This window comes from Siphateles boraxobius, unplaced genomic scaffold (genome assembly GCF_051911475.1).
Source record: "Siphateles boraxobius isolate OS27281-9 unplaced genomic scaffold, OSU_SipBor_1 1, whole genome shotgun sequence".
NCBI lineage: Eukaryota > Metazoa > Chordata > Actinopteri > Cypriniformes > Leuciscidae > Siphateles > Siphateles boraxobius.
This window is the reverse complement of record NW_027508699.1, coordinates 28,898,085-28,924,550: the sequence shown is the minus strand read 5'-3', so window position 1 is coordinate 28,924,550 and position 26,466 is coordinate 28,898,085. Positions and strand designations below refer to the sequence as shown.

The following is a 26,466-nucleotide window of genomic DNA, read 5'->3' as shown; positions in this document are numbered from 1 at the left end:
TTAGAGGTTCAACCATTTTTGCTCCAGGTCTATTTTAATAATAATTTACAAAGGATGTTTTAAGATGGTTTCATCATCAACAAAAACATTGTATCACACAGGAAACAAACAGAAAATAGACAGAAAGTGTATTTACTCAATTGGAATGTCTGAAAGTGTGTCTCATCAAAATGTTATGTTAAAAAACAAGTTAAGATTTAACATACAAAGAATATAGCAAATTCTGAGACAACTGAAGACGCATTAAATTCTGGTATTCTGTCAGATTGTTAGTTAAAATGTAAAATACTGTTTACATACACATAAATATAAAACAGCTAGTCAAAAATGGTCCTGATTCTTGTCTCCCCCCCCCCCCCCATTTCTGTATGCTAACCAAAATACATAATATACAAAACGCTTTAATAAACTTTAGGTTTTGGAATAAAAATTTAAACACAGAAATGGTTCATTTAATTTCACACAGCAAAATTGTTCTATTTTGTTGAGACAGGTGAAGGCAAATAGGTAGTAGGCACAAGAGACAGGTCAAAATGAGAGGATAGGATAAATTCAAGTATTACACTCTGGAAGATAAAAAAGTACTTTGTTAGGCCAGAGCTCAACAATACTTAAAACTAATAAAATACAAGCAAATTCGGACAGAAATGCATTAAAATGTTCAGGTACACACTGACCGATGCAATGGTGTCAAACCGTTTACATAAAACACATAAAATGACAGACATCGGTAGAAAACACAGTCAGTGGCTCCTCTGGTTTTGTAGCCCCTTCAGGCACATTTAAGGAGAGTTTGGTGTGAGGAGGCAAGACATGGTGATTGTGCAAGTTAGTTGCCCAGGTGGAGATGACTAAGGTCTTCAGGGCTGAATAGCAAAGGTCCTACACGAGACTAGAAGGGGACTCTGCCGGAGTGATAGAAGTTCTCAAAGGAACTGGTCGTGAGAAGGAATCTGGGCATTGGCGCAGTGACAAAGGGCTAGCGGTTACTCTTCATTGCCTCCTTGGAAGCAAGTATAAGGGGAGTGAGGCTGGAAAGAGGCTTCGCCAGCTTGAGGAAAGGATGCTGCATGAGACAAATGAAGGACATTAGTACATTTTCTAGAATATTACCTAATCATCAACATCATCACTTCTCTAACACCTCTATAGTCTATTCCAGGGGTTCCCAAACTTGTCAGCCAAACCTCTTAGATGTAAAATATTCACTTGATGTACCCCTTTATTATTAACTAAATTTATTAACACATTTGCATATTCACATTTCTCTGATGACTGTTAATGGTCACATGACATTCCAGTAAACAGATTAAATATTTTTTTAGTAAGTGTGTTTTACTTATTTGTTGTTGTTTTTTTTAAAATATTTAAATGAAATCATTATTAATATTAACTTTATAAAAAACAGTCAGAAATGTATTAATGTTGTAAATTACAATTGTACTGCAAAGTAAAAAATTACTATTTGATCATTATAAAAATAATTAGATTTTAAACTACAAGTTACGATACTAATGTTTAACTCTTCACTTTCAAACGTTCAAACCCCGTGAGCTTATAACATGTCAAGTCCTGAGCTTTTATTTTGGCTGAATACAGGTGAAATGCTGTAAACTTCTAGAAACAAAAATGGTGGAAATTATGCAAATGAATATAAGAAAACCTAGCGTACACCGCAGTCCTTAATGCACGTTCAACTCGAAACACATGCGTTTTGTGAGAAGCGGCAGTTACTTTAAACCAAGCTGCTGTATGCGTGTAAATTGAACACCGTGCCACACTTTTCCTCCTTACTTGCAAGAGTTCTTTTCCTCCACCTCTCTTCTCCACATCCATCTCGAGACAGCGGTTTAGGAAGTCTCTAAAAATGGGTGACAGCTTCTCTGGGTTCTGGAGTTCCGGGGTGCCATTAGTAGCGATGAGGTACAGCGCCTGGAGACGAGCATTATCCATTATGAATCTTTTCTTTAAAGTTAAACAGTTCACTTGAGCCATCATCATTAACTACAAAAAGACTTTACAAATTAATGTACAGGACAAGATTGGCTCACCCTCAGAGGATTCTCATTGAGATAAGGAGGTTCACCCTCTACCATCTCAATGGCCATGATACCCAGAGACCATATGTCCACTTTGGGACCGTAGGCCTTACGTGTGACCACCTCAGGGGCCATCCAGTAGGGAGTTCCCACCATAGTGCTCCTCTTACTTTGCTCAGGGGTGATTTGAGCACAGAACCCAAAATCGGCTGAAAAAAAGAGGAAACAATTTATACAAAATGTGCTGCCATTATGAAGCCAGGACTTGACAGTGGGATCATGGACTCACTTAGCTTGACAGATCCATCCATTCCTAATAGAACATTGTCACTTTTGATGTCTCGATGGATGACCTGGTTCAAATGAAGGAACTCTAGAGCTTGCAAACACTGTGAAAGAGTCAGACCACAATGCTTAGGCAGCGATGGGGCAAAAAAACAGTTCAGATCTCACAACTATGCCAGAAATACTGTACCTCTCTGCAGACAGCAGCAATTTGTGCCTCATCCATGCATGTTTCTGTTACCACATCGGTCAAAGAGCCTCCAGCAAGGTACTCCATCACCACAAAAAGCTCATCTCCAACCAAGAAGCTACACACATATGCAAGAAAACAGAAAGCAGATGCTACAATAGATGGCTGGATTGGAAACATATGCACAAAAGAACATTTCTTTAAAGGCTGTAACTACCTGTCTACGAAGTTGACAATGTTGGGGTTCTTCATCTCCTTCATCACCAGGATCTCATTGATGATCAGCTCCTTCTTGGGCTGCTTCTGTAGGTTAATCTGCTTAATGGCCACCTATGAAAACACACCACTGTCAGTTCACAGTTCACAGTTCAAACCCTTAACTGAGGAAGGCCAAAATTTAATTCAAACAGTTAAATTGTTCCGATTTTTTTTTACTGAGAATTCAGTGCGATTAATTATAATTAATACACTACTATCAAAAGTTTGTGGTCATTAAGATTTTTTAAAATGTTTTTGAAAAAAGTATCTTACGATAATTTATTTGATCAAAACTATAGTAAAAACAGTAATATTGTCAATTATTATTACACTATAAAATAACTGTTTTAATATATTTTAAAATGTAATTTATTCCTGGCACTGAATTTTCAGCATCATTACTCCAGTCTTCAGTCACATGATCTTTCGGAAATCATTCTAATATGCTGATTTGCTGCTCAAGAAACATTTCTTAGAATAATCAATGTTGAAAACTATAATATTTTTTTGTGGAAACCGTGATGCTCGTTTCCAGGATTTTTTGATGAATGGAAACGAAAAGCATTTATTTGAAATATAAATCTTTTACAACATTACAGGTCTTTACTGTTACTTTTGATCGGTTTAATGCTTTGATCGGTTTAATCTTTAAAAAAGTATAATGTACTGATCCCACACTTTTGTAGTAGTGTAAATTAACTGCCCCAACCTGTATTTTTTCCTGGGCTTTTCTCAGCAAATACCGACATAAGCAATAATTTGTTGGATTTTACTTTTCTTTCTAAATTGAAGGGCACAAAATACCTCTTGGCCAGTAGCAACGTCAATGGCTGTGTACACCGTACCAGACGCACTGTAAAGAGACAACATTCAACTGAAGCAATCTTAGATTCCAGTAAATAAAAATAATCCACTATAAAATAAAGAATAATCAACTGTTTTTGTGATACAGACTGACAGATAGAAAGTGAAACTTCCAAAATGACAATAAATCATTTAATATATTTACCCTTGTCCAATTTTTTCGTATCTTGTGTATTTTTTCTTAGGGTCTCCAATACTGACAATGGTCCCTAAAATCAATCGCAACACAGTTAGCATTCTGCTAACTTGCTACAGTGCATATAAGAATAGTAATGTTGTGTTGAGCATCTGTAATGATTAGTAACCATCAAAAACATACTAAGTTTCTCCATAATCTCCTCATCGGTCATCTTGCCCTTGGCGCCCTTCTTCTGTTTGTCTGCAGCTTTGGATCCATCTGTCTCCAGAGCGGCAGCAGGTGCAGGAATGGGATCAATGACAGAACGAGTGTATACCTGTCCAGACAACAAAGACACCAACAATATGGCGATCACTCAAAAACCATGAAGTACAAATTGAAAAAATAATGAATACAGCCTACATTAAAAATATGAGTCTATTTGAACATAATATGACAGAAACTGTGTGATGAGACTGCAAAGTTCCTGTCCACTCACAGATATGGTATGATTTGGACGTGGTGCTACAACTGGGGGCAGGGCTTCATCTTCATCATCATCATCGGGGTCCTTGATTGGTGATTGCTCTGAGCCTTTTTTTGCCGGTGGTCCATCTTTATCTGAAATCAAGGGGAACAAATTCAGCAGAGGATAAACTCGAATACAGTTGGAGAGGGCATATGTTCATGCACTCATATACCTGTAAAACTGAGGTATTTCTGCCTGCTGTTGCCTGTAGAGTCGTAGAATTTGAGCACATCCAGCACAGCCTGAGGGTTTTTCTTCTGCTCAGATTTCGTGATGTTGGAGGTCTGCAGCAGCCGAGCCCACTGCTCTGGCATGCCCTGAGAAAGAGAAAGGAGAGAGAAAATGGAATGCAAAAAGAAAGTGAGTAAGGGCCCATCTAATAATTTGATTAATTAAAATTCAAGAGGCAAATCAAATCAGTGGACTATGACAATCTAGGCAACTGAATTGGAAATTCCTTCCAGCATTTGATGGATTAAGACAGGTCAAGGGCAGCGTGGGTAAATTGCACCAGAGGAATATTTGAGTATGTCTCACTCACAGTAAACTCCCCCGTGACAGAATCGAAGCCCACATGTATGGTGTGCTCAAAGTCTGAAGGGTTAGAAATCTCTGGACGCTCCTTATCCTTGTCTTTTTTCCGTCCTTCAACAGAAAAGATGGTTGTGGTTAGAAGATTCTGGTCACTGGCAAAATGTCAGATTCCAGTGGACAATTTTACAATAAATGAACCTAAGTCCTGGATGAGACTCTGTGTACAAAAATGTGATCAATTACCACATACAAAAGAAAAGACAATTAAAGGAATGTGCCGAGTTCAATACAAGTTGAACTCTATTGTCACCATTTGTCGAATCAATTTGTGCTGCTGACCACATAAAATACTTGCCGTAAGTTTTTTCCTTAAAAAAAATGAAGCAAAGATTTGGGTCATAGTATGGCATTAACAATAAAAGTGAACAGTCTTCCAGTAAGCGCCGGTGGTTACAAAACCCCTGTGTATAGACAAGTGTTACAGTAATCAACACTAAGAACAACATTCTCGTCTGTGTGTGGTTTGTGATAAGGCATAAAGGCAATATAATAACTCACCCTGACTCAACAAACCGATCTGTGGAAATGAGCCAGACAGGGTCATAAAATGTTTATGTTTAAGTGTCAGTTCAGTCCAGATGCAAGTAAACTTACTAAATTTGGATATAATATGCAAATGGTAGTAAATTCTTGTGAAAGATCATGGAAAACTGTACTTCTTGAAAATTAACAGAAAGCATGCCTCTTGACAGCTGTGGAACACCACAGCTTCCCTTTGGATTAATTGTTTGCTTTTCAAATTAAATGACAAAAATTAATTATGGTAAGACTTGACGATATTTTCAATGTTTGATGTTCATTTATATAACAGCACTTTTCCAATGGGTGACGTGCATTTAGATGCTTCAAATGCAAATATAATATCACTGGCTTGGTGTGGTTATATTATAGGCCTATATTTGCTGCTGCAGCACATACTCATAGTGAATGAAGGAATGAGTGAATGAATGAATAAATAGTAAAATGTGGTCTTACATGCTGTCCTGTGGGGTAGTAAAGAAAGAAAAAATTGGGAATGCCTATCAAAATGACTTGTGTTTTTCAAGAGTCTCTGTCTTCAAGTCCAAGTAAAGTCTCGAGTCAATTGTTCACGAGTTCCAAGTCAAGTCATTTTTTTGCGACTTAAAGGCACAAAATATAATATTTTGGGATTAAAATACCCCCAAAACACTAAAAGAGTTGCTTTGAAATGATATGTATTGTGAAATGCACTACACAAATAAATATAAAATGAAATTGTTTTGATCACGTAAAACATTGCTGCGTTACCCCACAAATGTAATTTGTTATTTAATTTGTATGAGTAATTAGAATGATAAAAAAAGAATGTGAATTTAAGGCGATCAAACATAACTGCTACAAAGTTCAAGTTCAGTTAAATATATTAAATAATATATCAATATTACATCAAAATAATCACTAAAAATTAATTTGCTGAGAAAAGCCCACAATAAATCTTTATAATTGGAAATTGGTATACAGGTTGAGACAAAGCATAATAAAAAACAAAAAAACGACAACTAACTAATTAACTAAATTAAATTGAAACCTCATGACATTGCTTAAGGATAAATTTTTCCACAGATAAAAATTTATTACAAGTTCATCTGCTTATAACCACAATCCTACTGCAAAAATGACAACTTTGAATAACAATAGATAACAATATAATAAAAGAAGAAATAATCGAAGAAGTGCTTTATTAAGTAATTTTTCGTGCCTTACAGACAATTTTTGAGTTGTAAGTATTTTCTGTGGTATTCAACACAAATGCTGTTTTGTATTGACACCATACCTTTCTCTGCTGAGAATATGGATATGATCTTGTTACGGGGCTTGTCCCTCTTCTCCTCAGGGACGGAGGGCAGGGGTTTAGAGCTGGGGTTTGTTGACATAATTTCCTTGATGCCGGTGCTGAAGGTGCTGCTCATTCTGACTGGGGGGGCAGGGGGTTTGTCCTCCAGCTCTCCGTTGTCAGACATGACAGGGAAACACACTCAGAGGGTTTATTGGGTTTCAGAGGTCAACCTGCAGAGGGCGGCAGAGAAACAAACATCTTAGCTGATAAATGAATTGTTGCAAATGGAGAGAATGACAGATAACAGGATATTTGTACGGCTATTTTTGCAAGACATTTTATCAGGGCACATCAGTTTCATCTGTTACTCTCAGTTGCAGAATACAAGCAAAGTAAACAAACCGGTCAAGGTTGGTCGTCCAATGATGTGCTGCTCAAGATGCACATAAAAACAATGTAACTATTTCAGTAAAATCTCAGAGGAACAATTTCTGCATTTTATTGTACAGACCTTTTATAAAAGCTTTCCTACCACCACAATGGCCACACCAAGAGTCTGCTAAAATAGTGCTGCTAAAGCATAACACTGCTACTGTGCTACAAAAACAGACAGTCAACATGTTAGCATGGACAGAGAGAGACACTGTGTCTCAAGTTCTGCTGGCTGCCTGTTTTTTGAGAAGTGCAAACAATGTCCACCCCTGTGTGAAAGTCAATGATACTTTTTGGAGACTTCACTGTCTAGCAGCTGTGAGCTAGCTTAGCATTGCTATCCTAGAATGTTCTAGCAAGTCATTAGTTCAAATGAAAGTGCTGAGGTTTTCAATTCAGTGCAAGTCTGCACAACAGGATGTCTTGCTAAGTATGGCTGTGTGACATAAGCTCAATTCAAAAATCTAGTGAGCTTTGCTACCTTGCTGTCAATAGTCTATGATAGAATCTTTAACCAAAATGGAACCTCATAATAACCGATTTGCTGTCCGCTACATAGGTAGCAAGCACACAAATAGTGCTCATGTGAAGTATATGAGAAACCCGACTCGATACATGGCACATACAAGGACAAAATAAATACTTTCAGTAATGAATTAAATATATTGTCTATACATTTTTTCTTGCCTCAGTCTGCCAGTATTTTCACTGAGGTAGTCACAATGGATTACGAGTTTGCCTTCTCTGTGAAGGATGTGATACAATGCTGATTAGATTTCTGGGGATCTCCAAAGGACAATTTGAGAGTATTTTTATGTTAAGTATTTTTAAAGAAGTAGTTCACTTTAAAATGAAAATAACCCCATGATTTACTCACCCTCAAGCCATCCTAGGTGTATAAGACTTTCTTCTTTCAGCCGAATACAATCAGAGTTACATTAATAAACACCCTGCCACTTCCGAGTTCGATAATGGCAGTGGATTGCAACCATCTTTAAAGCTCAAAAAAGTGCATCCATCCATCATAAAAGTCCTCCACACGGCTCCGGGGGTTTAATAAAGGCCCCCTGAAGAAAAGCGATGAGTTTGTGTAAGAAAAATATTCATATTTAAAACTTTATAAAGTAAAATAACTAGCTTCGGGCCAAACAAACATACGGATTTGACTTAAGTTTAAAGCACAACTTATGCGAGTAATGTGACATACTGCTGATATTTACGCTATACCATGACACACTACGCTACTTCTGACATCACAAATTGCACTTTAGACCTAATTAGACTGCGTATGGTCGTTTGGCCGGAAACTAGAATTTTACTTTGTAACGTGTTAAATATGAATATTTTTCTTACACAAACTCATCACTTTGCTTCAGAAGGCCTTTATTAACCCCCCGGAGCCGTGTGGAGGACTTTTATAATGGATGGATGCACTTTTCTGAGCTTCAAACTGATGGTTGCAATCCACTGCTATTATCAAGCTCGGAAGTGTCAGGGTGTTTTATTAATATAACTCAAGATTGTATTCGTCTGAAAGAAGAAAGTCATATACACCAAGGATAGCTTGAGGGTGAGTAAATCATGGAGTAATTTTCATTTTTAAGTGAACTACTCCTTTAAGGTCTGTCAAAGTTAACTGTAAAACTGCCTCTGATCAATATTTATTGTGAAAAGTGCTCTACAAAGAAAGTCCATTTGAATGGAATTGAAAACAATTATCTTAGTGGCGCACTGACATTTCAGGCAACCAGAAATATTTAGTTGAAACACCAAAAAAAAAAAAAAAAAGGATTTTCGTTTTCAGTCTAAATTGTTTTGGAGGGACGAAATCAATGACAGAAACAGTGGTTCCCTTTCGAGAGGTCTCTCCTATTGCGTAAGTAGCTTACGCTATGGGAAAACTCCTTTTCTCGAGAATATTGAAGTCTTTATGTAAAACGCATTGCAGCTGCACAGCTGACAGCAATGAACGAAGGCAGCTCGGTCATTGGCTGTGCTGCGGCAACTTGCTCGAACCAATGACGGGGCGACTCTGAATGCGCGACCAATGAGCGCGCTTCGCGCCCGCGCGCGTCAGAGCCCGCCAAGATGGGCGTGGCCAAGAGCTATATATTGGGCGCCCCGTCATGAGAGTTCTTTAGATTTAATCTCCTTCAGCGAACACCTTCTTCGCTGGATCCTCCGGATTATTGAAGCTTCGCCGTCAAAAAGCATACCAGCGGGATTTGCTACGAGGACGTCGGCACCTTCAGCCGCCTTCTAACGCGATCCTACTGAGCCATCCGGCGTACTGCTCACGCAAGTATTTACATCTGTTCGCTCTGCGACACTTGTAAAAGAGCAAATTTTCCAAGGCGTTGTTTCAAATGCCTTCCTGCGCGTCGTGCAGAGACCTTCTCCCGGACGGGGATCGTCACATCATCTGCGCTCGCTGCCTGGGCCGGGACCACGCAGAAGCTGCTTTGACCAAGGGCGGATGCCCCGAATGTGACGACCTGGGTCTCTCCGCACTGCGGGCTCGCCTCGCCGCTTTCGCCGTGAGCGAGCCCATCGCCGCCATCCCTCTGTTCGAGCCGCGCACTAAGAAAAAGCGCCGCTCACAGAGGCTTCCTGAACCTGAGCTCAGTGACGTCACGCCGAGCCAGTCTCCGCGTGCTTCACCGCCGCTCTTGCCTTCCCCACCGCCGGTTCAGTTCACCCAGCCGGACCCACACCCCTCTAGCAGAGCGGTGGGCCTTGTGACTTTCGGCGCGTCCGAGGACGACGGGGGAATGGATGACAGCTTGTCAATCGACGCTGCATCGGACGACTGGCCGGGCTCCACTCTCGACCCCGCCCCGTCGACGCTAGCTAGCGCGAGCGGGGGCTCCACCATGGATAGCGAGATTATCCGCGTTCTCTCTAAGGCCGTGGAAGACCTCGGGCTCGATTGGTCTTCTCCCGAAGAACCAACCCGGAGCCGACTGGATGAGTGGTTTCTGCAGGGGCGCCAGCAGGCCCCTCGGCAAAGGCCTTCTCCCTTCTTCCCGGAAGTTCACGACGAACTCACCAAGTCGTGGAAAGCCCCCCACTCTGCGTGCCTAAAGCCTTCTTTTTCTTCCTCGCTCTCCTCTGTGGACGGCGCGAAGGAAAGAGGCTACGAGGGAACACCGCCCCTCGAGGAGGCCGTGGCCAATCATCTCTGCCCGCCCTCCACCACCGGATGGAAAGCCAAAGCTTCCCACCCCTCGAAGCCCTGCCGCACTACTTCAGCTCTCGCCGGTCGCGCCTACGCCGCCGCCGGCCAAGCTGCATCAGCGCTTCACTCTATGGCGGTACTTCAAGTGTTCCAAGCCAAGCTTCTCCGCTCTATGGACGAGTCTGGCCCCGAACCCGAAGCCTTTAAGGACCTACGCAGCGCGACTGACATAGCCCTGCGAGCCACGAAGGCCACCGCCCAGTCTATCGGCCGTGCCATGGCTAATTTGACTGTTCTCGAGCGCCATCTGTGGTTGACTCTGACTGAGATGAAGGACGCGGATAAGGCGCCATTTCTCGACGCGCCTATCTCCACCAGCGGGCTGTTTGGACCGGCGGTTAAGGGTTTCGCCGAACGCTTCACTGAGGCCCAGAATGCTTCACAAGCTATGCGGCATTTCCTGCCCAAGCGCTCCAGCTCATCGCAGAGCAGACAGAGGCCGCCGCAGCCGCAGCGGGCTAGAACAGCCCCCACCGCCTCTCAGCCCGCGCCTCAGGCTGACGCTCGACGCCGCTCGCGCTCTCACAACCGCAAGCCGCCTTCTGAGCGACGGGGTCCTCGGCCCAAGATTGTGCTGAACCCCGAGCCTCGAAAGCCGTCCTAGCCACAAGAATGAAAAGAGAGAGTGCGTGTCTCGCAAAAGCCGGACCACTCTCTCTGCAAAAGCTCAAGCATTACCCAGTCCCCTTACAGGCGGCTGGATATGTTCATACAGCAGTCAATGGGCCAGTCACAGAGCTCGCTCACCTGCAAACAAACGCCGTTTTTACGGCGACGCACAGAAAACACAAAAAGAGTCTTTTTCTGCCTGTGTCACTAAGGGTTCACATGTCCACAAGGTGTGCATTCCCAGATACTGTCAAAACAGTGCCAAATTCATTCCCAGCTCAAGCTGCGCACCCCATGAATGTAGATCACGTGCCTACGGTCATGTACGCACCACTACACACAAGCACTGTTCACACAGTTATAAATTCATCCCCAGTAAAAGCGGGAAACATTATAAAAGTGACGCGTGTGCCTACCACTGTTTATGCACCCCCACTTATAAACACTGTCCTTACAGTGTCAAACACAACCCCAGCCCAGGCTGCGAGTTTTACAGACACAGCGCGCGCTGCTGTAATCACACACGCGCCCATTCACTCAGCTGCTCAGCGCGCGCCCGCGCCTCTGAGAGCTATGAGCTCAGGCGATTCGCTGGCCGGGTCCCTGCGTCACAGCGGCCCGCCCCTAGCCTGTATTCAGCCCATATCTGTACACGCAGCGGCATGGGAGAATATTCCAGATATGCCGAAATGGGTATTGAATATAGTAAAGCACGGATACTCGCTCCAGTTCGCTCGCAGACCACCACGTTTTACGACTGTGGTCGAGACGAAAGTGAGAAAAGAGTGCTCACATGTTCTACGCACCGAGGTGCGCAAACTAATAGAAAAGGGTGCTGTGGAAACTGTTCCCCCCTCTCTGAGCGAGGCAGGTTTTTACAGCCGCTATTTTCTCGTCCCGAAAAAGGATGGCGGTCTCCGCCCCATCCTAGATCTCAGACACCTGAACAAAGCACTAATGATTCGCTCGTTCAGAATGTTAACAACCAAGCATATCCTCGCGCAAGTACGCCCAGGAGATTGGTTTCTCTCAGTGGATCTGAAAGATGCTTACTTTCACATTCCAATAGCGCCTCATCACAGGCCGTTTCTGAGATTCGCTTTCGAGGGACAGTCGTACCAGTACACAGTACTTCCGTTCGGCCTGTCCCTGGCTCCCCGTACATTCACGAAATGTATGGATGCAGCACTTTCCCCCCTAAGGCGAAGGGGAGTGCGAATACTGAATTATCTCGACGATTGGCTGATTCTAGCACAATCAGAGAGTCAGTTAATAACACACAGATCTTGGATTATCAGCCATTTAGAATGCCTGGGTCTAAGAATCAATTTTGCAAAAAGCATACTATCTCCCAGCCAGAGGATTTCTTTCCTGGGAATAGTTCTAGACTCGATGCAAATGACAGCGCGTCTCTCATCAGAGCGCGCGCTCACCATCCGGCGCCTTGCAACATCATTCAGGGCGGGCGCGCTCGCCCCCGTCAAGCGGTTTCAGAGGATGCTCGGTCTCATGGCCTCAGCATCGGCCGTACTCCAGCTAGGATTGTTGCATATGCGCCCTCTCCAACGCTGGCTCAAGAGCCGCGTCCCTACTCACGCGTGGCGTTCGGGCCACCTTTTAATCAGAGCGAACCACGGCTGTATAAAAGCCCTGACGCACTGGAAAGCCGCCGACTGGTACCAGTAAGCCGTGAGTCTGGGTGTGAACACAAGGAGAAAGATGATAACGACAGATGCCTCCAAAATAGGTTGGGGGGCCCTTTACGAGGGCAGGCCTGTCTCCGGCTTTTGGTCAAACCCGGAGAAGCGCCTACACATAAACTGTCTGGAAATGAAAGCGGTCGCTTTGGCTCTCAGAGCCCTGCTCCCACAGCTGAGAAACGAACACGTCTTGGTCCGAACGGACAACATGACGGTAGTATCGTACATAAATCGCCAGGGTGGACTCAGGTCGAGCTCCATGCATTCAATGGCCAGGAGACTCATTTTATGGTCCCAGCACAACTTGCGCTCGCTGAGAGCAGCGCATGTGCCAGGTGCCCTGAACCAGGGGGCGGACATGCTATCCAGAGACAAAATTCTCCCAGGAGAATGGGCTCTCAACCCGCTGACGATTCACTGGTTATGGAAAACCTTTGGCAAAGCGGAGATCGACCTCTTCGCCTCCAAGGAGAACGCGCACTGCCCTCTTTTCTTCACGAAAAGCATGGATGCGCTCGCCCAGAGCTGGCCGAGCCGTCCCTTATATGCCTTTCCCCCGATCGCGATGCTACCGCAGGTCATCAGTCGGGTCAGAGAGGAGAAAGACGCAGTGCTGCTGATAGCCCCACTCTGGAAGAACCAAACATGGTTTCCAGATCTGATGCAAATGCAATCTGCACCACGGCCGATTCCACTGAGGCCAGACCTCCTCAGTCAGGCCAACGGGATGATATTTCATCCCCGCCCCGATCTGTGGGCCCTTCATGCATGGCCCCTCAACGGGTTCCCAGGAACCTCACGAGCGGAGCACTAAAAACCATCGCTGAGGCGCGGGCGCCCTCCACGAGACGCTTATATGCCCAGAAATGGAAAGTGTTCAGTGTCTGGTGTAATGCCAAGGGCCTGAACCCTGAAACATGCGAGATTACGAACGTACTCGCTTTTCTACAAGGGCTTCTGGAGGCGGGCCGCGCCCCCTCCACGCTCAAAGTATATGTGGCGGCCATCACAGCATCACACGACCCTGTAATGGAACGTCCATTGGGAAGAAACGACCTAATTATTCGTTTCCTAAGGGGCGCTAGGAGGATGAACCCTTCACGCCCCCCCTCAGTGCCGATCTGGGACCTAGCTACTGTCCTAGACGCTCTTAAAGGGCCTCCGTTCGAACCACTCCGAACCGTGCACCTTAAACAGCTCTCGCTCAAGACTGCGCTCTTGCTGGCACTCGCCTCGGTCAAGAGAGTGGGCGACCTGCACGCGCTTTCGACAAGCGCTGCCTGCCTAGAATTCGGACCTAACGACTGCAGGGTCGTCCTTAGACCGAAACATGGGTATATTCCTAAAGTGCTCACCACTCCCTTCAGAGCACAGGTTATCTCCCTAACTGCGCTATCGTCCCCAGCAGACGAACACGACGCTAATCTACTCTGCCCCGTTAGGGCTCTCAGAGTGTATTTGGAGCGTTCTGCCCTATTCAGACAGACAGAACAACTGTTTGTATGCTTTGGCGGCCGTACGAAAGGTTCCGCCGTTTCAAAGCAGAGAATCTCTCACTGGATAGTTGAAGCTATAGCGCTGGCTTATGAAGCTAAGGGACTTCAATGCCCCTGGGGAGTCAAAGCACACTCCACCAGGAGTGTGGCTTCTTCCTGGGCATGGTCGAGCGGGATACCGATCGAGGATATTTGTGCGGCGGCAGGCTGGGCCTCACCGTCCACATTTATCAGGTTCTACAACCTACAGGTCCCGACACTGCATTCCAATGTACTATCAGCATGATGCTAGTTGAACTACGAGTTCGTATCTAGATTATGTATGTGCTTGTGTCACACTGAGCGCCTTCTAGCCGCTCTGTATTCTTTCCCACATATAAAGCTCGCCTCTGCCGGCTAGTTGGATGATAACTTTGCTTTTTTAGCTCAGGCACCTGCCTCTGGCTATCATAAGGCGAAGTTCAGCACGCACGGCGTTTTGCATGGTGTTCCCATAGCGTAAGCTACTTACGCAATAGGAGAGACCTCTCGAAAGGGAACGACTCGGTTACTAACGTAACCTCGGTTCCCTGAGAGGAGGGAACGAGTATTGCGTAAGCTGCCGTGCTTGTGCTTGGTTAGTTCGCTTCAGTCGTTTTAACCTAAAGAACTCTCATGACGGGGCGCCCAATATATAGCTCTTGGCCACGCCCATCTTGGCGGGCTCTGACGCGCGCGGGCGCGAAGCGCGCTCATTGGTCGCGCATTCAGAGTCGCCCCGTCATTGGTTCGAGCAAGTTGCCGCAGCACAGCCAATGACCGAGCTGCCTTCGTTCATTGCTGTCAGCTGTGCAGCTGCAATGCGTTTTACATAAAGACTTCAATATTCTCGAGAAAAGGAGTTTTCCCATAGCGTAAGCTACTTACGCAATACTCGTTCCCTCCTCTCAGGGAACCGAGGTTACGTTAGTAACCGAGTCGTTTTCTGATGATATATTTTGAATGTTTCAGCATTCATTAGCAATATGTTTATTAGCAATATGTAAAATTTGCAGCTGAAATATCAAGAGGTGACTTTCCAACAACTCGTGAACACGAGGCCCTGTACAGCACAGAGAGTTTGATTACCCAAGTTTATTTACAGAAACTTTGTTTCAAAATTTGACTGTTGGAAGCACAATTGTGATGCCTTAAAATTTAGTTTAAATCCCTAGATTCTGAAAAAGAGGTGAATATAACAGTCTGTTTCTCCCTGGCCCGAATCTTTTATCTATAAACACTTCAAATTTCGGCTAGTAAGGAAGAGAATTTTGTTCGGTAGCTTAATAGAAAATCTCATCAGTTGCGTGTGGCTTTAAATGGTACAAAGATGTTTTCATCAGCAGTCAAGTCTGGTTAGAAATCAGTGCCATCATGCGGCTGTCTGCATCCTCTCTGCCCCTGTCATCAACATGATCAAATTAGGTAAAATCCTGTCTCACCTTAGTGAGGTCAATACAGCAAATCATGTGCAACTTAACCTCGACGAAACCACAATGTCTTCCTGTTTGACAGCACAGTTTGACTGTGCATTGTTTTCACACAACAAAGGACTTATACCTGATTGATAACAACTGTAGAAAGAGAACGCCACGAGTTTTTAGGTTTAATGAATCTGAGAAAGATTCATTTTTATGTTCAAATGAGCGACTGCTCCACGCAGCCATGGATTACACGCTTTCGAGTTTGTTCTTAAACAATTTTACCTGAACTATAACAAAGATATTTCTGAAGAGTTGAGAAATGAGAAACAAAGAGTTGAGAACTATTACACAAGTATTGCATGATCTTAGAGTAACACTTGTGAGCCACTTCCTGATTCCCTAGAGAAAAAACATGGGCAGAATAAAGATCAGTGCAGGCAGTGTGAGAAAATTCTCAGAAGAAAATTCTCATATACTGTATACATAACATGCACTGTGACACCAATCTAATGAAAAAAAAAAAAAAGATAGAAGCTTGAGATAACTGAATCAATCTGAATGCAGAAAGACTCCATAAATACATCAAGTCAAACAACAAAAGTCTAAATTAATTCAATTCATTGCTTTTGGAGCACGATCAGTTTAAAGAGCTTTTTTTCAAGCCATAACCATACATTTCAGCTTGTAAAAAGTGGGCATAATCAACACTAAAACTCAAAAAGATCAAGGAAAAAGACTGCAATTAGATTCCAGTGCCATCACTATAACACCATCTCACCCTGAAGAACCCCGATGGAAAGATCCAGCTGATGTCCCTGGCTCTGCTCTGGCACACTCCTGAGACATTGAAGGTCTTCTGTATGGTGTCCACAAGTGTCTTTTCTCCCTGTGTTTCCACTAAAGTGAGCCGAGAGAGAGGCGTGTTGATGCAGGCATATGCTTCATTCCACAGCAGGATGAAACGCTGCAAGTGCAGTCATGCCTTTGTGCTGCACATTGCTATAGAGATGTTCCACCCTTCAGGCTTGATGCAAGGCCCTACAGCAGAGATATTTGACCGGACATACCTTTACACACCACTGACTCTCGCTTTGAGGAACCACCGCCGTTACACAATCACAAATGAATCAGGATTATGCGAGGTGTTTTAGGAGCTTGAATAAAGAGCACTTTCACCCCCACATACCTATGGAAGAGGATCTGAAAATAAAGATCTCTTGTTTAAAGCATTCACTATTGTGCAATGCTACAGACTCTTGCAGATTTCAGTAACACATTTTCCATTTTTCCTCAAGGAATTTTATTTGGTCTTAACTTGCCTTTCAAAGTAATGACAGTGATTTGGAGATGGGTGTGACTCTCTCCAGTGTTTTATAGGCTCAAACGCACTTCTGCATGGTTCATTTCATGAGGTATTTTTTTCCAATTTGGAGCCAGTGTTTTATGTTTCTGCATCAAAAATGGTTAGTCTAGCACTTGTGAATCTTACAGCCTCGAGCTCCTGATTCCACAACCATTTCTGCCAATCCATACATAATCTCAGGGCTCCATTAAAACAAACTACTTTTTTCACGAATTACAAAATCATTTGATAAAAAGAAGTGATTGAGAGGAGTTCAAGAATGTTTCGTGAATCTTCTTAAGAGCGATTGGTCTGTAAATCGGACCTTAAGGCTTGCACTGGGTTCGTTGTTGCATGCAGGAAAAATTGGCATGCACTGTAAAGATGTAGACAAACTGGATGTTCACAAAACCAAAGGGGACCAGATTATTGTAGTCAAAATTATTTTATTTTTTTTGTATTTATGACATGGGTGCATTCACGCCATGTCAGAATTTCAGTAATTATGAAATTCCAACTAGCAAACCTATTTTCGAAATTTTCTTAAAGCTCCAACATGTACCAACTGATTGCTGCACCGTCATGCAGAATACTCAAAATAGCAGCGGCTTCAGCAGTAAAATGTAGTTAAGCAGTTGTTACACAATATTTCTGCTTAATAGATCCTATACTTGACTATTGTATTGTTAATGTCTAAATAATGCAAGAGTGCTGTATTGTAGTGTAGTGTATTGTATTGATTAAGAGTAGTGTATTGTATGTCTTTCAATTATTTTCAATGTAGCAAGCACATCGTTGAATTATATAATGTCCTGTTAAATAAACTAGCCTATATACATTTATAAATAAGAAATTTGCATAACGAAATGTTACTTCTTGTATTGTATGAAAGTATTTTAAATCATTCCGGTCTTTAAAAAAAAAAAAATTACACAACCCCAAACTTTTGAACTAAAGTGTATTTTGGTGCTAGACAGTCTAGGGCCCTATGAAATCCGTTTTATTTTTTCTCAAATTCCGTTTTAATTTTTTTCCAAATTCCGTTTTTTTGGATTTATTTTTAGCCCTTTCGGATTTTTTGGATTTGCTTGTTTTCTTTTCACTTCTAAGCAGTATTGACCGTTAAAAATTCAGTTACACAAACTCACAATTCAGCTTTTTTATTTAAACTGTTAATATATTCAGCAAAGAACATTCAAAATTCTCCAAAATGCAGCCAAAACTTCAACAAATCTCTGGCCAAAAATAACAGTAACATGAAGGTAACAGTTACAAGGTAGGATTGATGAATATTAAATTAAAGGTTAAATGCAGACATGCTGCAGGGAGACAGAAACATTGAAACAACGATATGTGCCCGAGAAAGCCAACACAATTACATTAAAACCACTTTTCCTAAAGTAAAAAATTCTTTATAACTACTTGCATACATCATTTATTCTTTCAAGCAAACATATTTATTTGTATGAATTAAATATAATTAATCCTTAAAGCTATTAGCAAACAGTGAATGCTTCTCTCTTTTTCTTTTGTTGCTTGATCAATATTAAAGGAGAACTCCGGGCAATTTTTAAGTTAATCTTGATCGTTAGACCTTTGTGAGTACTGACTATAGAAAAAAAAACGAACCGGATTGGTGCTTGCTACGCGGAGCTGCGACCGCGAATGCCCAGAGCTCCCACCCAGCTAAAACGGCAGCTATGGGGGCATCGACATAAAGAGCGTTTTTGAACCTCTTAACAGACACAAAATGCAATTAAAATGTCTGTCCAACATGAACAGGGACCCTACATGTGAACAATATGCGTTTAGCAACTTAGCCATTGTTTCAACTCACCTAAATAGTCTTTTAGACGGCAAGCTGTAGTCTCGCGCTGCAGTCCCGTGCTGTAGCCGGAAAAGGTAAACAATGTCCAGGTGGGAGGAGTGTTGATCATGTGCGACGAGTTATGATCAGAGTTGCTTACAAGTGAAGAAGAAATGGTTCGTGTTTGTGCCTTTCCGAATTGTGACAACAGAATGCGAAAATATTAGAGCTTATATTTTCATCGTCTTCCTTTCCATGACCTCGAGATTCTGCATTTTGTGGCTAGTTGTATTTCAACTTGATGTGCAAACTCCCGTAGAAGTACTACGCGCTAAAGATTACCGCATTTGCAGTGAACACTTTGACAAGGATGACTACACACACTCAACACAGCGGGGCCGTTTGAAGAAAAATGCCATTCCATGTACGAAGACTCGTCGCACATGATCAACGCTCCTCCCACCTGGACATTGTTTACCTTTTCCGGCTACAGCAAGGGACTGCAGCGCGAGACTACAGCTTGCCGTCTAAAAGACTATTTAGGTGAGTTGAAACAATGGCTAAGTTGCTAAACGCATCTTGTTCACATGTAGGGTCCCTGTTCATGTTGGACAGACATTTTAATTGCATTTTGTGTCTGTTAAGAGGCTCAAAAACGCTCTTTATGTCGATGCCCCCATAACTGCCGTTTTAGCTGGGTGGGAGCTCTGGGCATTCGCGGTCGCAGCTCCGCGTAGCAAGCACCAATCCGGTTCGTTTTTTTTCTATAGTCAGTACTCACAAAGGTCTAACGATCAAGATTAACTTAAAAATTGCCCGGAGTTCTCCTTTAAGGACATGGACCGCATTACGTTTATTACCCACTGTCACTTTAAGACGTCGGATCATGTCCAATGACATGCGGATCCAATTGCACTGATGCACATCCGATACACTCACAAGACATAACCGTCATAGTTTACGTGAATACTCTCCAAAACGGACATTTAGACATAATGTTGTGTGTATTTGTCTATTTAGACACGAAAGAGAGCTCAATTCAGTACTCGCGCGCTGTAGGTCTATTGTGCATGGCTGCACGCTTCGGGTTGGGTGTGTGCGCACAGAAAACCGTACAGAATAGTGCTCTTTTTTTGCATCATCACTTTTATTCAGATCGCCTGCTCTGCTCATTCTCCCAGCCGTTAACATTTTTTAACGTTTTATGAGACCGCTGGTTAGATCAGCACGTTACAGTATACAAATGGGCGCATCTACCACAAACGCAGCCACCGTTAAGGCGGGCATACACTGTGCGAATTTCGTCCGATTTTGAGCCGAATTCTGACTCGTGCGACTCTTTTTCGGGTCGGGCCGATTTTCAGCTTTGTCGCGCGTCGTTTGTCGTGCAGTATATGAGGGGAAACGAGAGGCGATTAACCTCTCCCGATCGGCAATCGGATGGTCGGATGAATTTCTGGCATGTCAGAAATTTTGGTCGCTCCTCGTGACTATATCGCACAGTTGAAGCAGAGCTACGAACCGATTGCCCTAAACTCAATGTTTTGTTCCATCACTGCGCCTGCGCGACAACAGATTTTAACCATTTCCATCTGCAGAAAGAAAAAAAAAACGAAAAAATTTTCCTCATTGAAAATTGTCTAAAACATTTAGGTCGATTACAATTAATTATAGGCATATAATTATATTATTATTATTTTATTATTCCTCGAGGAGTAAGCTTCTATGTAATATTTTATTATCCTCACAGCGCATTGCGGCGATGTGCTGTGAAATTATTGCGTGGCAAATTAATTCTAATAGCAGATCAATTTAATAATAAAATTAGCCTTCCCTAATACAATAATACTAATAATAATTTAATACATAAATTGGAAGTGCTAAATCATATTCATATTCATATTGATAGCTGATGCTTGTTTTGACAATATCTCTGGATAGCCTACATGACATCGTCTAGGCACAACCCAGCACGGGGGTTTATCGCACATATTTCACACGTATAGTGTGAGCAGTCAAGTCGCAGCTCGACGTTCGGACCGTATAGTGTGAGCACATAAATCCCGAGCTTTGGCTTTACATCGCATGCGATTTACTCGTTCAGTGTGAGTAGGTACCTTGCTGAAATCGCACAGACATCGCACAGTGTATGCCCGCCTTTAGCTTATCAGGAGCCACTCGCTTCGACATTTTTTTCCCTACGCGTGAACGTGAGGTCGTATGGTTACTATGCAACATGTTTATCAATGCCATTTGGCCACGGTTTAGGTAGAGACCTTTCTACATTGGTTTTTTTAAACTGAAAAATGAGAATGAAGTAAAAAAAATAGGTTTATTTAATATGTCAACAAAATATATGCAAATTCGGTTTTCATGTGTAAATTCTGTGATTCCGTCCGCGTTTTCCGCATCACGGAAATCATAGGGCCCTATAGACACAACAAAGACGTGGATTTGATTTCCAGGAAACACATGAACCTGTTACCGATAAAAATGCAAACCTTAAAATGTAGCGCAAGTTCTGTTAGATAAAAGCATCTGCCAAATGCACAAATGTACAGTAATATCACAGAAAGTTGCACTTTGTTACAAATTACAAGATTTTCGTCAATAACATAGCATTATAAAGATACTCCTTTTCCATCTCCGGCAGGCATAAGTATGAATTCAGCTAAAGGCTTCAAGCTGTCCTCTCAGTTTGTGTGACGAAAAGGGGAAGTGAGAGGAAAATGCCAGAGAAGGCTCATGGGAAGCGGGACAGTGTGGACATTCCCGTCTGCTCCCCTGAGCCTCTTTGGTTTGAGCCGTGCGAGGCCTAAACTAACGAGCATATATTTGTTTTTCACAGTTGCAGGCTCGCTGGCCAAAAGTAAACATAAGGTGCCAGTGACTATGCATGCAATGTGGGTCAGACTCGGACCCTATTCACTTATCACTGCTAAACCAACAGACATGATGCACTGATACAAGTTCAGTGACTTGACTCTATCACATATCATTTCTGATGCATTTTTTCCAATTCACAAAATTCTAGCTATGTAACCTCTGATAGTGCTGATTACAATCTTCAAGCACTAGAGAAACTGAAGACAAAAAACCAACAGCAGAATGCCTCCACTTCCTATTACTCACATCCCCTCTTTTTCTGATTGGTGGACGGATAACAAGCATTTCCTGATATTACTAACCCCGACCACTAGCTATAGGACACACTTGCACTTCATCTGACCAACTGGACCAAAACAAAAATATCAGAGCACGCCTCTCTTTTACAGATGTGTGGTTGTGTAGAGGAACTGTTTACAGGAAGACAGAGCAAGGGCCTTTTGTATTTGCAGCTTCTATAAAAGGAAATACTGAGCAAGACTTCCTGAAACAAGCCTAGCTGCCATTCTCCTTCCAGGCTATTGGAGAATGAAGGCATGAATTGTTCCAGAGAGAAGAAACAAGCTTTCTAACGGCCAGATTATTGCTTGTCATCAATTAAATTCAAATTACGTCATAATTTGTTCTGTGGAACATAAAAAGAAATGTTAGGCAGAATTCTCTAAGGGAAGTATCAGCCTCAGTCACCATTTTTTTGCCTCTTTTCCCATACAACGAAAGTGCATGGTGACTTACATGATGCCATTTTGCCCAAACATCTACTTAATGTCCCCATGAAGAAAGTCATAGATAATCATCGCATAACACTCATGCTAAAACATGATAGAAATGCCCCCCAAAAGATGAGACTTAAGTGTCACACATGCACATTTCAAAAAACACGAATACAACAACAATGTGTACGCTAGATAAAAACCATTACTGAGCTTTCTGGAAAAAAGGCTTGCTTCGCTTTGGCTCTGTTGACTAATATCCACTTGATTGAATTAATATTACTTTGTGGGAGGAAACAAGCCAGAATACATCTAACGTTAATCGCAGAAGCAAACAGCCCTGCATTATCAAAAACAAGACTGTATAAAAACAAAGGCGCAATGATAAACCATCAATAAATATCATACTAAATCGCAAGTGATCTGCGTAAGTTACTGCTGGCAGAGCAAATATCAGGATTAGGCTAGACTAGTTTAGCATTTTCAACTCACCAGAACTCCCGCAAACCTCTTCAAAGTTTTAGCTCCGCCTTTTTCACGTTCATAAATGTATTTCGCTGCAAGTATAATAAGAATATCTCCCTAGAGATTAGGATTTTGGACGCCTTGTCGACGTGCTTGTAAGTTTTTTTTTAGTTAACTACTTCTCTTGGACCCAGGATCTGTCTGCTATGGCGGAGGGGAAGCGGAACTGTCTCGACCCAGCCCAATGTGTGTCCTACACTAGCTTTTTAGGTTGGAGAGTTTTTAAACTAATCTATTATTCATAAAAATCTAAATAAAAATGGTTAAATCGCGCGAAATGTTGATTGTAATAAGAAGTTTTCTGCAACCTCAAAACTACCACTGTTTGCAAATAGGTTCCGTCCAAGAGTTCGGACAGCTGTTGCATGACGGGAAATGAGTTTAGATCTTCTTGCACTGCGCTAAAATGGCGTACTCTAAAACTACATTTCCCTACACTGGTCGGATTCTGACAAATTACTTTATTCTACGATTCGCTGGTATGCCAACGTAACTGTTTCATTTAAGTCATACGAGAGTCAGGCGTTATTTAAAACTTTAACTTTTTTATAGATGGTACAATACAAGATTAAATGGCTTAGACAAGACATAAAAAGTAACAATGGTGAGCGTCATCATAAATAAACTTTATTTTTAAAGCTATGAAAAAGAGATTCAAACCCTCTGCTGGTAGCAACTGGAAAATACATTTTATTCTTCCCCGTTGTAACATTCATGGTCATCTACATAGCAAAGAAGAAAGGCACTGATACAAAAAGTCAATTGATTTCCACTGATTATGATATTAACCAAGAAAGGGACTGGATATTTGATTCAGGATTCACTCTAATATGCTATTTTTTTCTCATATCTTGGGTACATCTGGGACAGTACCTGTAATTGGAGAACAAAATATTTGAAAACTGCAATATTAACTACAAAGAGATGTCACTCAGTATGTGGAGTGTGCAAATAAAATTAGTACAAAATAAGGGGAATTAGCTCACCATTTTCCCTTCGGTTTGGTTGTTAGGCCGACACAGGCAAAGTGAAACCATTCTATTGGACACTGTTAAAAGAGAAGAAAACCTTTTGAAAAGACTTTTACGTTATCAACAATAATAAGATGACCTCAGTTATTTACAACAATGTCTATCCATTAAGACCATTCAGGCATATGTGTGTGTATATATATATATATATATATATATATATATATATATATAAACACTTTATTACTCACATCAGAATTGTCACATCCAATCATTTCTCCATATGATACTTGACTACACAAACAATACGTGGGTTCATTAGGGTCTACTGGCATATCCAGGACATCTGATGGATGCATGGCGAGCAGAGATTCACTTATGTTGGAACTAGTGAGAGAAAAGACACAAATTAAGAGTTGGATACAAAGCCTTATAATAATCTACTTTTGCATCATTACAATGCATCCATATTAAATCACTGTTACCCAGTTTTCAGTTTTTTCAGCTTCGGTGAGTCTTGATCTGATCCTTTCTTGTCTCTTCCATTAGATCCCCTCTTGTCTTTTATATTCTTATCCTCTGAAACAACAAATTAGTCTGTTTAGTCTTACCCTTAATTACAGCAAAATGGATTAAATGGGCATTCATTGTATCTTATATAAATGTACATAAACATACATATATTCTGAACAATAAGACTTACTTCGTGATTGCTTTTCATCAGAGCTATCCGGGCTACCTGAGTCCAGTTTTTCCTGCAGATCATTCTCGAAGCGTGCTAGATCAGCATCCAAACGCCGAATGTGTTTATCCACCTGGAAATACAAGCAGACTTGTTTTTGCTTGATGCATGAAGTAGGACAAGCAAATACAAAACGGAGGATTCTGCATCTCACCATTTCATATATCTGCATTGCAAGCTGAACTTTGTCATCGCTGTACTCTTTGCATTTGCTGTAGGCATTTTCAATCTTTTTTAAATGCTGGACACGCTCCTCGGATGGCATATTTCTAACATTTCCAATATACTCAGAAGCTAGTTTACTTATCTCTGCTTTTTTCTCTGTGAAAAACAGTAAGAATGATTAGAGAACATTAAAAAGTGATTTCACTGTAATGACCTGAAATGAATATTTGTGATACTGATCCAAACATTAATACCTTCAGTTCTATTATCCAAATCCCCCATTAATGAAAAGTTTCTCTGCAACTCGCAGGGAAGTCCCTCGATACCTGGAATGAATGATTATATAATTAAAAAAATCACGCAAACTGTATTTACATGGCAGGAAAAGCAACAACATGCATGTGTAGTTAGTTAACTTTACATACTGACCAAGCGTATTATTAGATGCACAACATTATGCAGTCACACAGTCAAGTATACTTCAGCAGTTTATCACATAAGACTGATACATTTGTAATGTTGAAACACAATAACTCCTCAACTCAGAAGTGCAGCAACAGTTTGAGTTGATTACATTGACAGATTACTTTCCAGTAATTCAAATGTGGCAACAAGTTTAGAAGATTATAATTTAAGAAACTTACTGTCTAAATAGTGTTCTAAGTACATTCCTTTCGCCATTTTTGTTAGTATGGGCTTTGTACTGAAGGCGTGTACGATGGTTTATTTAGCGCGCGCTGAATTTCCTTTCCTGGAGTCGCTGTGGAGACTATTAGATTCTTATAAGAAATTGATCAACCATAATGCTATTACGTAAACAGATACAACTATCCATGTGCTTTATAACTCATATATTGTAGCGTAACATCTTCATCTGCACTACATCAAGTAACAACTTGCTCTAGATCGCCCTCTAGTGCACTGGAGTTTTGTTTCGGTGGGTATTATGCAATTTTAAGTGTATATTGTATAGGCCTACTGTGTAGTTGGTTTCTTAATAGTAACTGCAACCTTATGTATTTTCTATCATTCTTAAAAGTGATGGACAAGACAACGTGATGATACCTTACAGTCTATGGATGATACTAGTTAGTATGTTCAGATCTCACCACAAGGTGGCAGTGTCGTCTTAGGAATCAAGTGAAGTGACAGGTTGCGCCTCATATTCAAAATAGCCTACAAAATAGCCTGTTAGACTCATAGTGAAATAGCCTACAATAGATGGTTTAACTACTGAATTTGTTCTGTATTTTCTCTTCATGAATACAGCACATGGGCATTGGACATGGTGGAATGGCTGTCTAATGGAGTTAAGTGATATACCAGAGGCCTGAAAGTCATCCTCAGCACGTGTTGCTCTGAGACACACTGTGACCAAATCACATTTAACCCTCATGCAAAAACACTAGATGTTGGGGTGCAACACCATAGACATATTTTTTTAAATAGAGTAAGATTTTGTGCTAAAAGAAAAGAATAAATGATTTAACCTATTGGGCAATACATTCCACCACTATTAATGGCATGCAATGGAATACAATTAGGCCTACATTTAAATCAAAGAATGTGCTTAAATTGTGTATTTGAAGCAAGCCCAATGGTAATATTGTTGTTGTTAAAAAATAATATGAGAATAATAAAATAAGCAGTGTAAACCTTTCGAGGTAATAAGGAAAGTCTATATGTTAATGACTCCTCCCAGGTTTTGTATAGCAATTCTAAG

The 26,466-nt window shown here is 41.8% G+C and overlaps 2 protein-coding genes across 3 annotated transcripts; both read right to left on the bottom strand.

Annotated features, from left to right (window-relative positions):
* Window positions 1-15: 15 nt before the first annotated feature.
* pak2a (p21 protein (Cdc42/Rac)-activated kinase 2a) lies at window positions 16-23,235 on the bottom strand. Of its 2 annotated transcripts, none has more exons than XM_077231981.1 (14): window positions 22,833-23,235; window positions 6,673-6,905; window positions 4,825-4,928; window positions 4,456-4,600; window positions 4,254-4,375; window positions 3,956-4,091; window positions 3,782-3,845; window positions 3,577-3,625; window positions 2,732-2,844; window positions 2,515-2,632; window positions 2,329-2,428; window positions 2,052-2,248; window positions 1,795-1,932; window positions 16-1,066 (listed from the first exon to the last, which is right to left on the bottom strand). In XM_077231981.1, the coding sequence occupies exons 2-14, from the start codon at window positions 6,857-6,859 to the stop codon at window positions 980-982; spliced, it is 1,560 nt and encodes a 519-aa protein (XP_077088096.1). In that variant the 5' UTR covers window positions 6,860-6,905; window positions 22,833-23,235; the 3' UTR covers window positions 16-979. The 2 variants fall into 2 exon arrangements, with proteins under 2 accessions (XP_077088096.1, XP_077088095.1); XM_077231980.1 differs by lacking the exon at window positions 22,833-23,235 and adding an exon at window positions 16,371-17,743.
* Window positions 23,236-23,470: 235 nt separating this feature from the next.
* Window positions 23,471-25,599, bottom strand: ing5b (inhibitor of growth family, member 5b). The gene is made up of 8 exons (XM_077232627.1): window positions 25,388-25,599; window positions 24,998-25,069; window positions 24,733-24,899; window positions 24,540-24,651; window positions 24,322-24,415; window positions 24,088-24,223; window positions 23,852-23,913; window positions 23,471-23,738 (listed from the first exon to the last, which is right to left on the bottom strand). The coding sequence occupies exons 1-8, from the start codon at window positions 25,422-25,424 to the stop codon at window positions 23,699-23,701; spliced, it is 720 nt and encodes a 239-aa protein (XP_077088742.1). The 5' UTR covers window positions 25,425-25,599; the 3' UTR covers window positions 23,471-23,698.
* Between the last annotated feature and the right edge of the window lie 867 nt (window positions 25,600-26,466).

Bases quoted from the DNA above. Each gene is read 5' to 3' on its own strand.
- pak2a (XM_077231981.1), bottom strand. From the start codon at position 6,859: ATGTCTGACAACGGAGAGCTGGAGGACAAACCCCCTGCCCCCCCAGTC. The intron at 4,092-4,253 runs GTGAGTGGACAG...TTGTCTGGACAG, and splicing joins GTCCAAATCATACCATATCT to GTATACACTCGTTCTGTCAT. The intron at 3,846-3,955 runs GTATGTTTTTGA...GATTGATTTTAG, and splicing joins GGAGATTATGGAGAAACTTA to GGACCATTGTCAGTATTGGA.
- ing5b (XM_077232627.1), bottom strand. From the start codon at position 25,424: ATGGCGAAAGGAATGTACTTAGAACACTATTTAGACA. The intron at 24,224-24,321 runs GTAACAGTGATT...TTCTCTCACTAG, and splicing joins CTGAAAAAACTGAAAACTGG to TTCCAACATAAGTGAATCTC. The intron at 23,739-23,851 runs GTGAGCTAATTC...CTCCAATTACAG, and splicing joins ACCAAACCGAAGGGAAAATG to GTACTGTCCCAGATGTACCC.